General features: G+C 46.0%; 1 protein-coding gene across 4 annotated transcripts in view; it reads right to left on the bottom strand.

Annotated features, from left to right (window-relative positions):
• ALAD (aminolevulinate dehydratase) overlaps positions 1-12,853 on the bottom strand; it is a 587,381-nt gene that overhangs the window by 222,855 nt on the left and 351,673 nt on the right. For all 4 annotated transcript variants that reach the window (XM_030206252.1, XM_030206256.1, XM_030206255.1 and 1 more), the window contains exons 7-8: positions 9,336-9,424; positions 2,883-2,938 (exon numbers count right to left, since the gene is read on the bottom strand). In XM_030206252.1, the coding sequence (XP_030062112.1) occupies positions 2,883-2,938; positions 9,336-9,424 (145 nt within the window). The remainder of the gene's footprint in view (positions 1-2,882; positions 2,939-9,335; positions 9,425-12,853) is intronic.

Genomic DNA, 12,853 nt, shown 5'->3' with positions numbered 1-12,853 from the left:
CAGGGACTGTCCTTCTATGTTAAATTGTACAGCGCTGCGTAACCCTAGTAGCGCTTTAGAAATGTCAAGTAGTAGTAAGTAGTAGTACTTTCAGTCTTGCAATTCCATTCCTATCTTTTCCACTTTCTCCAATATATCTGAAAAAGGTCTTGTCACCTCTCTACATCTTTAGCCATTTTTTCTTCCACTTGCGCTTTTGTTAGCCGTATTTCCCTCTTCGTTTCTTTGAGTTTAATCTGATAATCTTTTCCGTGATCCTCTTGTTGCGTTCTTTTGTATTTCTTGAACAAGCCCTCTTTTACTCTTATTTTTTCAGCCACCTGCTTGGAGAACTATATAGGCTTCCTGCTTCTCTTGTTTTTGTTTACTTCCCTTGCATAAAGGTAGTTGCCATATTTATAGCAGCTTTTAGCATTGATCACCGATTTTCCACATCTCCTATGCCTTACAACACTAACAGCTCTTTCAAGTATTCCCCCATTTAATCAAAATCACTACGTCTCAAATCCAGTACTTTTGAGTTTTGTGCATCCGCACTCCGCCTTTGCCCTTTTATCAAATCATATGGTGTGAAGATCACTATTACATAGGTGGGCACCCACCTGGATATCGGAAACACTTCATCCGTGAGCACTAGATCCAGCATCGACCCTTCCCTTGTGGGTTCTGTCACCATTTGCCTGAGCAAGGCAATTTGACAGGCATCCACAATTTCCCTACTTCTTTCCGATTCTGCAGACTGGGACGTTCCAATCCACGTCAGACAAATTGAAATCTCTCAACAGAAGCACCTCCCCTTTCATATCAATCTTTTGAATATCTTCTATCAGATCCTTGCCTAACTTTCCCGTTTGTGCTGGAGGTCTATAGATAACCCCAGTGCGGATACAAGTTCCATCTTCTCTTTCTAGAACGATCCATATAGCTTCTTCCTTTCCCCAGGTTCCCCACATTTCAGCTACTCTGATATTGTCTCTCACATACAGCACCACTCCTCCACCTCTTCAGCCCTCTCTATCCTTCCTAAAAAGATTATATCCAGGTATGGTCACATCCCATTCATGGGAATCGTTGAACCACATCAATATCCACGTTTTCTTCAAACATCAGGGCTTGCAAGTCTTGAACCTTTTTACTTAGACTACGAGCATTTGTGCTGATTGCTTTCCATGTGCTTAGTGAGTTTAGGTGGTTTTCTATATTTACATGACCTTTCCCTCTGCCATCATGTTTATTCTGGGGGTGACTTTCTGAATTCCCTTGCTTCCTTTTGTCACCCCCACCCTTTAGTTTAAATGTCTAGAAACATACTGTCTGAGTTTCTCCCAAGGATCCTTTTTCCCATCACAGAAAGATGTAGCCCACCATTACAGTATAGCCTGTTATTTTTCCATGTATTACCCCATGCGCCTATGTATCTAAAACCTTCTTCTTTACACCAAGACTCAAGCCATTTATTGAATGCCACTGTTTTGCATAGTCTTTCCTCTCCCTTCCTCCAAACAGGAATTACTTAAAAAAAAAAAAAAAAAAGCCACAGTCTGAACCAAAGATTTCAGTCCCTCCCCAAGCTTCTGGAATGCTCTCTGTGTTGTAAACTTGCTATTGTGGGCCAGGTCATTTGTCCCCAGGTGAATTACATCAGTGTTTGAAGCCTTGCTCTCTTCTTGGATCACTTTCAGTATTTGGTCTGTACATCTTGTAGCTGAAGATCCTGGAAGACATTTCACTAGGTTGGAACCCTTGAACTGTGTTCCTAAGTTAATGCCTCTGATAGTGGATTCTCCGAGCAGTAAGAATGTTCTGCTTTTCACCAATTTGTCATTATTTGGGGGATGGTTCTTGGGTTGTGCTACTTTCATTGCCTCTGGTTCCACCATTTGCAAGTACTTCTAACCTGGACGGACTCTGGTCATTATTTAATGGCCTGTGCCTAGTTTTGGATATTCTGTTGCTATTTTAATTATTTTTTTTTAGTTGTATATGATTTGCTTCATTGAAAAGCAGAATAAAAATCACAAATTAAATAAAAACAGTTATGTAAATTTAATATAATTTAAATCAAACTTATCATTCACCTTTATATCAAACAGGGCCTGAATGGAAAGTCCAGTTAATAAGCAAAATATAAAATTACTACTCTTAAAAACAAATAAATCAAACTTAAAAGTCTATAAATATCAACTAACATGTGCATAACATGCAAGAATGGCTCACTGAATATACCCAATTAGATAGCTAGGGTAAAGAAGAGCCAAGTCTTCACATGCCAAAACTGTAAATAACCATCCAGCTCTTTCAAGGCCTCAGGCAACTCATTTCAGATTAGAGTTCAGAAAAACTGGATCCAAACTATGTAACAAGTTTCAGGCCCAAAGGCATAAAATTACAGGCCTGGATAAAACAAAGAATGGACTGGTCTGTTTGTGCATTCACTCCCTAAGAAAGGAAAGGACAATTTCATAAAAGGCCCGATATGCCAAGCAAGACAGCTTAAATACATCCTCAAGTATACAGACAGCCAGCAAAAAGGTACCAACACAGGCAAACCCCATTTTGCACCTGGAGCTACGTGTCACCACTCTGGCAGTCAAAGTTTTTTTCTTTTGCAGCTGTAGATTTCTTAGGTAGTCCATATATAATCACATTATAATAATCTAATTTAGGTTTAAGGACTACGGATTTCACAGCGGCAAAGATATATTTGCAGGTTTTTGACTATTAAATACAAAACCAAACTTCTTGTTATTGCTGAAAATCAGAATCAAGATAAGCTTGCAAAATCATCACCTTCTCCTGTACAAAACTAAATACATATTTCTGAACCTGTAATTTAAGATTATGTGGTGGGGACGCCCCACTCACCCATAACAGCTGCTTACCTGAAGGGACCATAGAAACAGGAAGCAAATTTGGCACTGTAGCTTAGTACTGAAACCTGCACAGGAAAAAAAGACAAATCAGTTTCATAAAATAGCCCCATCTAAAACAAAGATGCATGCAAAAAAAGAAAGAAAAAAAGGATAGATATTCAGTCCAACCAGTTTTCCCATTTGCATGCTATGCCTAATGTTTAACTGTTAGGGAGGCAGTGTACCAAGCCCTATCCTGGTGACAGTAGACAGCAGCAATTGTGCCAGTGAAAAAGCGATTCAAGTACTGGATGGACGGGTGATGCACTAGGGAGGCTGCATCAATCTGCAATAATTGGAAAAGTTTCAAAATATACCTTTGTGCTCTCTTTCCACAGAGACTGAAGACTGCTATAGGTCTCACTGAAGATATTTCAAATGGGAAAATTAGGTTCTTTCCGTGATAATTTTCTTTCCTAGTCATAGCAGATGCAGCCATTACAGATGGGTTGTGTCCATCAACCAGCAGAGGGAGATAGAGAGCACACTTTTTTCAGTGCCTCATACCAGCTTGCTCCACTGCCTCTCTTCAGTATTTGAAGCTTCCAAAGCAGTATGGCAAACCGCAATGGGAATAACATGAGCTTTCCTCACAGCGAATGATGGCCCTACAACAAAGGGCATTAACTCAGAATGGAGGGAATGAAACATCCTCCCGGAGGGCATAAACTCATCCTCCACTGAGACATAACTGGAGGGAATAAACTCATCCTCCCGGAGGGAATAAACTCATCCTCCAAAACATGAAACTGGAGGGAATTAAGTCATCCTCCTTTAATTGAACAAGAATCCTGAAGACTGTTTTCCGACTTTCTCCCAAGGACGGAATCTCCCGGAAACATGAACAGAACCTGAAATAGATTTACAGCAGATAGCATTCAGACAGGGAGGGATCATGGCTGCATCTGCTAAGACTAAAGGAAAGAAAATTATCACGGTAAGAACCTAATTTTCCCTTCCTTGTCATCAAGCAGATGCAGCCATTACAGATGGGATGTATCAAAGCAATCCCTAGATAGGGTGGGAACAAGCCACACCACGCGCCAGCACTTGCGCTCCAAAATGTGCGTCCCTCCTGGCAGCCACATCCAGCCTGTAATGTCGGGCAAAAGAGAGCTTAGAAGCCCATGTTGCTGCATTACAAATCTCTTCAAGAGAGAGTGCTCCAGTTTCAGCCCAAGAAGAGGAAATTCCTCTAGTGGAATGCGCCTTAAAGGCATCAGGCGGAGGCCGGCCGGCAAGCAAATAAGCTGAAAAGATAGATTCTTTAAGCCAGCGGGCAATAGTGGCTTTAGACGCTGGAGACCCTCTGCGAGGACCTGATAGCAAAACAAACAGATGATCAGAGGTCCTGAAAGAGTTAGTAACTCGCAGATACTGCAGCAGAGTCCTGCGCAAGTCCAACAGGTGCAATTGCCCAAAAGATTCTGGAAACTCCTCCTCGACAAAGGAGGGCAAGAAAATAGGTTGGTTTAGGTGAAACGCTGAAACCACCTTAGGCAAGAAGGAAGGCACGGTCCGAACCGTGACCCCGGACTCTGAAAACTGCAGAAAAGGGTCTCTACAGGACAGCGCCTGGAGCTCTGACACCCGTCTCGCCGAAGTAATGGCCACTAAAAAGACGGCCTTCAGTGTCAAATCTTTCTCTGAAGCACGCCGAAGCAGTTCAAAGGGAGCACCCTGAAGGGCCTTCAGCACTAGCCCCAGGTTCCAAGCTGGACAAGGTGCACGCACGGGAGGACGGAGCCGAAGCACCCCTCTAAGAAACCGTGCCACATCCGGATGAGCAGCTAAAGACACGCCTTCAACCTTGCCACGCAGGGAGGCCAACGCTGCCACTTGCACCCGCAGGGAATTATAGGCCAAGCCTTTTTGTACAACATCCTGCAAAAAGTCCAGAATTGGCGAGACAGGAGCCCGCAGGGGTGTGATCTCTTTGGAAGCACACCAGACTTCAAACTGGTGCCAAATCCTGGCATAAGCCACAGAAGTGGAGCGCTTGCGGGCCTGCAGGAGAGTGGTAATTACTTTATTGTAATAGCCTCTGCCTCTCAATTGCGCCCTCTCAATCGCCAGGCCATAAGACCAAATCGGCTGGTGTCCTCCATGGTCACCAGACGCTGTGACAACAGGTTGGGAACCAGAGGTAACTGAAGGGGATCCTCTACGAGCATCTGTCGGAGGTCCGCATACCAAGGCCTCCTGGGCCAATCCGGGGCGACGAGAACCACTTCTCCTGGATGCAGCCGAATCTGCAGGAGCACTCGCCCTATCAAGGGCCACGGAGGGAACACATACAGTAGGCCCGGAGGCCAGGGTTGAGCCAAGGCATCCAACCCCGCCGCGCGAGGATCTCTCCGTCTGCTGAAGAAGCACGGGACTTTGGCATTGGTGCTTGTCGCCATTAGATCCATCACGGGCTTGCCCCACTTGCCACAAATCTGCAGGAACACTTCGTCTGCAAGTTCCCACTCCGCTGGATCGATCTGATGCCTGCTTAGATAATCGGCTTGCACGTTGCTCTGACCTGCAATGTGAGCTGCCGACAGAAACTGTAGATGCAGCTCGGCCCAGTGGCTAGAGCTCTGCACTGAGTGCCGCCTTGTCGAATTATGTAGGCCACTGCTGTCGTGTTGTCCGACATCACTCTGACAGCCAATCCTTCCAGGGTCACTTGAAAGGCCAGAAGCGCCTGAAACACCGCTTTCAACTCTAGGCGGTTGATGGACCACGCTGACTCCTCGGGTGTCCATAGACCCTGGGCATGCTTCCCCTTGCAATGTGCGCCCCAGCCTTTCAGACTGGCATCTGTCACCACTAGGCACCAATCGGGGAGCGCCAGCGGCATTCCTCGCCGCAGCATGCTGTCTGAGAGCCACCACTCCATGCTGAGTCGGGCCGCAGGGAGCCAAGAGATTCTGCATTGATAATCTTGAGATACTGGAGACCATCTTTGGAGTAGAGCATACTGTAGAGGTCTCAGGTGCGTTCTCGCCCAGGGCACCAGTTCCATGGTGGCCGTCATCGATCCAAGCAGCTGGACAATGTCCCAAGCTCGCGGGCGGCGCATCCTCAGGAGCAGACGGACCCGATTCTGAAGCTTGCACCGCCTTTGCTCGGGTAGGTACACATACCCCGAGGCTGTGTCGAACCTGGCCCCCAAATATTCTAGAGACTGCGAGGGGGTCAGGTGACTTTTGGCCAAATTGACGACCCCAGCCCAGAGATTGAAGTACTGAGACCACTCTGGCTGTTACATGCTGACTCTCTGCAGCAGAGTTTGCTCGAATGAGCCAGTCGTCCAGGTACGGGTGAACCCGAATACTCTCTCGCCTTAGAAAGGCAGCTACTACCACCATAACCTTCGAAAAGGTGCGGGGAGCTGTGGCGAGGCCAAAAGGCAAGGCCCAGAACTGGAAATGCTTTCCTATCACCGCAAACCTCAGAAACTTCTGGTGCGGGGGCCAAATTGGAATGTGCAAGTAAGCTTCTTTCAGGTCCAGAGACGTGAGAAACTCTCCTGGCTGTACCGCAGCAATGACGGAGCGCAGGGTTTCCATGTGAAAATGCCGCACTCTCAGGGACTTGTTTAATTCTTTTAAGTCCAGAATAGGGCGAAAAGACCCTCCTTTTCGCGGCACCACAAAGTAGATGGAGTAGCGGCCGCAGCCGTGTTCGGCGGGAGGTACTGGGGACAAGGTCTGAATCATACCTTGTAAAGTCTCCTCTACCGCCGCCCGTTTGGCGGCAGAACCGCATCGGGACTCCAGAAACACGTCTCTTACAGGGACGTCGAATTCTATTCTGTAACAGTCTCTGATCAGGTCCAAGACCCACTGATCTGAGGAAATGTTGGCCCACTCCTCGGCAAAGAGGGAAAGACGTCCTCCGATGACAGGACTCGAGGAGAGGGCCGGCACACCATCATTGAGAGGGTCGCCCCTGAACTCCAGGCCTTGAGCCAGTGGCTGTGGAACGTTTGTCCGAGCGAAAGGAGTTCCTCTGCTGAAAACGGGCACGAGAAGTGAACCCAGCAGAACGCCCCGGGCGGTACCTTCGAGCTTCACGGAAGCGAGGTCTGTAAGAGGAGTGGACCGCCGCACCCTTAGAGGAAGGCCGAGGCCTATCTTCGGGCAAGCGCTGGGGTTTAGCCTCACCCAGGCCCTTCACAATTTTCTCCAACTCCTCACCAAACAGGAGAAGGCCTTGAAAGGGCAACTTCACCAACCTTTGCTTAGAGGCCATGTCCGCCGCCCAATGCCGTAGCCAAAGAAGACGGCGAGCCGCCACTGCTACTGCCATGTGTTTAGCCGAAGCTCTGACAATATCATAAAGGGCGTCAGCAAGAAAGGACAAGGCCGACTCCATCCACGGAGCCACATCTGAAAACGGCTCCGCTCCATCACCGGGCTGTTCCACTGCCTGTTGCAACCAAGCCAGGCAGGCTCTAGCAGCATAACAACTGCATGCAGATGCCCGAATAATGAGACCTGCAATTTCAAATGACCGTTTAAGTGCTGATTCCAGTCTACGGTCTTGAATATCCTTCAGGGCAACACCTCCTTCAACAGGGAGGGAAGTTCTCTTTGTCACAGCTGTGACTAGGGCATCCACTTTAGGCATAGCAAAGCGAGCCATATGCTCCTCACTCCTCACTCACAATTATGGGGTATAATTGCCCCATAGCCCTGGAAACTTTCAAAGGTCCCTCGGGGTCAGCCCATTGAGCCGAAATAAGCGCTTGGATGGAGTCATGCAAAGGAAAGGCTCGATCAGGCTTTTTGGTACTAGCCATCCTAGGATTCACAGAGGAGGCTGAGCCACTGGCAGAGTCCTCAATAGAGAGAGCCTGCAGGGCATCAGAAATAAGTGCTGGCAGCTCATCACGGTGGAAATCCTCACCGCGGAGGGATCGTCCAGATCCTGAGTCACTTCTGCACCAGATTATGGCTCCTCAGACCATGAAGGCCTGCCAGAGTCCTCCGAATTCTCGCAGCCCGACCATGGGGGGAAAATGGAGGTGCAGCACTCTCTGAAGGGGAATGAGCCCTTCTGCCGCTTCATATTCTGCCAATTATCAGGGAATAACGCCTCAGAGGGCATACCCAGGCTAGAATCCACGGGGGGGGGGGGGGGGGGGGGGGGGCATTAGAAGAGGCCCATGCCAGGCTTTGTGGGAGAGCTCTTTTAAACATGTATGCTTTATGCATTAATAAGACAAAATCAGGGGAGAAAAGCTCACCCTGGGCCTTTCACTTAAAGATCTCTGCCGGGGCTAGTAGCTCCCATATCAGCCTCACTCCGAGGCCTCCCCCCGGGCTCAGGACTCTCCGTCTCAGCGGAGGTCGCGCCATGTGGTAAATTCAAAATGGCGTCCTCTGCCAGCTCAGAGCGCGAAGAATCGTCGCTCGCCATGCTCGGGCCAGCTCTAACGTCTGTACAGCATGATTTACAGAGCCCCGCTGCTGATCTGCGCTTGCCACACTTGGAATAGCGCTTTACTGTCTCCATAGCCATCGCCGAAAACGGCGGTAAAATTCAAAATGGCGGTTCACGCCAAATCGCCCCGATCGCAGGCCCACCCCGGAGGAGTCAGAAAACACTCTTACCTCACTGGACCGAGTATCACAGCTCCGGTCCCATAGAAAAAGGCAAGAAAAAAACCTCTGTTCCAGCATCTAAGCGCCAAAGCGCGACGCGACTTTGTTTTTTGTTTTTTTTTAACGCTGTGAGGAAAGCAGAGGTAAATAGAACTCCGGAGGCTCAGGTGAGTGGGAAAGGCAGGGAAAGGGCGAACCTATGTGCCTGCATCCAGTGTTGGTGGGGAAGGACAGGGAAAGCCAAGCAATGTGTCCACATCCACGGAGGTATGGGTAAGGCAGGGAAAGGGCGAACCTATGTGCCTTTAAAGTGAAGCTGCTATAGCCTCCAACACCCCTGCTAACAACTGGCAAAAGCACAGGAGCAACCTCCAGACAGATTTTGGATGGAGCTCGAAGAAGCTGCAGCCACTCTGCTAGGGGAGATAGAGAATACTGAAGAGAGGCAGTGGAGCAAGCTGGTATGAGGCACTGAAAGAAGTGTGCTCTCTATCTCCCTCTGCTGGTTGATGGACACAACCCATCTGTAATGGCTGCATCTGCTTGATGACAAGGAAGCTCCTGCTCAGAATATATAAAAAACAGCCGATACTCTTACCATCCCAAAAAGTTGTACAATGCACCCCTCAGCTTCTTGTTCTCTCTATACTTGGCTGAGCTATGTGAGAAACCTAGATTAAAAACAGACCTGTTCTACAGTGTAAATGTGGCTCAGATATATCACCTTTTATGCTTTCATGCACACAGTCAGCACTGTCTATGCTCAAGCATTCTCTACTTCCCAGGCATGTGCTTCTAAGGCCAACTAGTTTCTGCAACTCACCTTGTTGGCCATGTCATTAGAAATTAGAGCTTGTTTGATGGCACTGATGCGCCCATCCATCATATCTGAAGGAGCAACAATTTGGCAACCTAAAAACAGGAGGAGAACAAAGGACAAAAAATAAATTCAGCAGCTAATCATTTGCTCACAGATAAGGAGATGGCCTACCTGCCAAACAAGATAGGTTGATCCAGTCCTGATTTTTGCCAGTATGTGTAAAGGAAATGCAATTCCAACTCAAGAAGAGTAGGACAAGCATTTTGATCAGAAAGCCACACTGGGGACTGAGTCTGAAGAGGGGGAGGGAAAGAAAATGTGGTATTACCTGCTAATATACTTTGCTTGAGTTGTACCAGACAGTGCAGAACTAATGGGTTGTGTCTGTCAGCCAGCAGATAAAGACAGAGACCAATTTCTTGTGAGCTATAAAGGGCACTGTGCAGACTGAATTCACCTTTCAGTAAAGCAATGTGAACTTTCTTTCATTTTTGTTTATTTTTATCAGAAGGAAAAATCCAGGATTGTAATTAAAACGTTAAAAAAAAAACCCAGACAGTATAGTACTCAAAACTTCTAATCAGAAAAGATAGGGAAGTCTTGACTGGTCTGATGAGATGCAAGGAAAAAATATTAGCAGGTAAGATCAAAATTTTCCTTCCTTATCATCCTCATCAGACCAGTCCAGAACCAATAGGATGTAGCAAAGCACCCCTTAAAGTGGGCAGGAAACCAAAATCCCTTCTCTAAGGACCTCACTGCCAAAAGCTGCAACCTTCTCTGGCAGCCACAACTAGCTGATAGTATTTAGCAAACATATGAACAGAAGAACAGGTTGCAGCCCTATAAATATCCTTCTGTGACAGCATGAAGTTCCACCCAAGAAGTTAACAACTCCTGTCCTAGGTGGTACTCTGTTCTTAAAAATATAAATGGAACAAACTGTTTCCTTAAAACAACATGCAACAATGGTGTTTGAAGATGCTGAACCCCTATTCGCGCTACCAAATAAAACTATCAGAATTCCTAAGTCATTGGTGACTTCCAAGTATCTCATGAGAGCCCAATGAGCATTCAAAAACTGGGGAATTTTAAATTCCACCCCATTGTTATTTTCCTAAAACAGAGGAGTAAGATCAACTGATTTACATGAAATGGAGACACCAGGTTTGGTAGAAACAATGATTCACAGAAGCTGTGGTTTTCCTCAGAAACCTCAAAAACATGCCAAATTCACAAACATACACACACATCATAATAAATTGACCTCTTAGGAGCCTGCAACAAGCCTGAAATAACCTCCTCAGAATATCATCATCTTAAACATGACTTCTTAATGGCAAAACCATTACATCATAGGATGGATTCACCATGACTACGACCCTGAACTTAAAGAGAAAAAAAAAAAACCCTCCCTGAGGGACTGCTCCACCTTCAGCAGAATTAGATGCATAAACCATGGCCTTTTAGACCAATCTAGAGCTATAAGATTTAACAAACCAGAATGAGAAGTAATTCTTTGAAGGATCTGGTCTTTCACTGGCTGAGAAAACACACAGACGATCCCTAAGACCAAGGCTAGACAAGGGCATACAAACCTTCTGGTCGTTCTGATAATTGAAGAACTGAGGAGCTTTGGCATTCTGGCTTGTTGCCATCAAGACTGGACAAGGAATTCCAACCATTCGTCCTGAACAAAAAAAGCAACTTTTGACAATCCCCATTCCCCTGAGCCCAGGGGTGTCTGCTGAGAAAGTCTGCCTGAACATTCTGAACCCCAGCAATATGAGCTGCTGAGATGATTCTCAGCCCAGCTAAGTAAAATCACTGCTTCTTGCACCACTGTACCACACATATGCCACCGCTGTAGCATTGTCAGACAAAATTCTTACCACTCTGCCTGCTACCAGGCTTTTGAATAGCTCTATTTGTAACTGGTTGATCAACCAAGATGTTTCTAATGCGGACCACTTCCCTGAGCTACCTGGCCCAGTGGTCCCAGTCTAATGAGCTGGCATCTGTTGTTAAAATCACCTAATCGTGTATCTGCAACTCCATGACTTTCATTAAGTTGGGAGGATTCAGTCATCATTTCATGACGAGCCATGCCTCCCATATCCAGAGACGACGACATTATGTCCATGCTGACCATCATCTCAGCAGCGACCTTTGTAGTGGCTGCATATGTGTTTGAATTCACAGAATCAACTCTGGTTCTACGGCAGTGACTATAAACACCTGTATGTAATCCCAAATTTGAGGAGCTGACTGCCCCAATAGTGTGCAGTTCTAGGACTGAATCGTTGGATACCCCTGACTGTGCAGGAAAACTTTCCCTTCCTTGGTGCTGAACGGTGCCCCTAACATTAAAAGCATTGTGAGAATGTCAGGTTGCTTTTTCAAAATGGGTATTCCAACGGAGAGACTGCAGAAGATTTCACTATGATCCATCACATGATTGCTTTCTACAAGGCATACGCAGCAATCTCTCCACTATGACTTTGTCTTCGCTGATCGTCATTTTTACTCCTCGGTCACCTAGACGTCCAACTGATTCTTTTGCCGGCTTCTTGCTTTTAATATACCTAAAGGACAAAAAAAGCAACACTGGGCCTTCAAGACTGGAACAATAAAGGTTCTTTATTGATGACCCGACACGGGCCGTGTTTCGGCGTCAGGGGTCTAACAATAAAATGCAAGAATAAAAACCACCACAAAAATATACATAAACATAAATAAGGCAACTTGAACATAATAAGTTTCTAAAGTAGACGGAAAATAGTAACTGAGAAAGTAAAACATAAAAAATGTGTTTATATAAATAATATCAATAGAAATCAAACAAAATAAAACATGGAAAAGAAAATAAGATAATACCTTTTTTATTGGACATATCTTAATACATTTCTTGATTAGCTTTCGAAGGTCTTTCCCAGTCTTGAAGGCCCAGTGTTGCTTTTTTTGTCCTGTATACTTTGTGTATGCTGTATTACCCCCTTTTAATATACCTAAAATTTTTTTTACTATGTGTTCTTGCCTTCAACGCAACTTTTTTTTCAAAGTCCTTCTTTGACTTCCTTACCAGTGCTTTGCATTTGACTTGACATTCCTTATGCTGTTCCATATTATTTTCAGTCAGTTCCTTTTTCCGAAGGATTTTCTGTTAGCTCTAATAGCTTCCTTCACCTCTCTTTTTAACCATGCTGGCTGTTGTCTGGTCTTCCTCCCTCCTTTTTTAATACACGGAATATATTTGGCCTGGCCTTGAGATCTAAAGTAGTCGGGCACTCTCACCGACACACCACTGGGACCATGGAATGCAATGTTTCCATCCTAAAGTGTGATACTTGAACAACATGCCTTTGAGAACTATTGTTAGCAATATGTAATTTATCTTTAAAATCAAGCATGGTACCAGAAGATTTTTTAAAAAGGTTCCAGAGGTGATCCAGGAAATTATAGACCGGTGAGCCTGACATTGGTGCCGGGCAAAATGGTAGAGACTATTATAAAAAACAAAA

The sequence above is a fragment of the Microcaecilia unicolor genome, chromosome 6 (assembly GCF_901765095.1).
Source record: "Microcaecilia unicolor chromosome 6, aMicUni1.1, whole genome shotgun sequence".
In the NCBI taxonomy this organism is placed as follows: Eukaryota; Metazoa; Chordata; class Amphibia; order Gymnophiona; family Siphonopidae; genus Microcaecilia; species Microcaecilia unicolor.
This window is presented reverse-complemented; position numbering and strand designations above follow the sequence as displayed.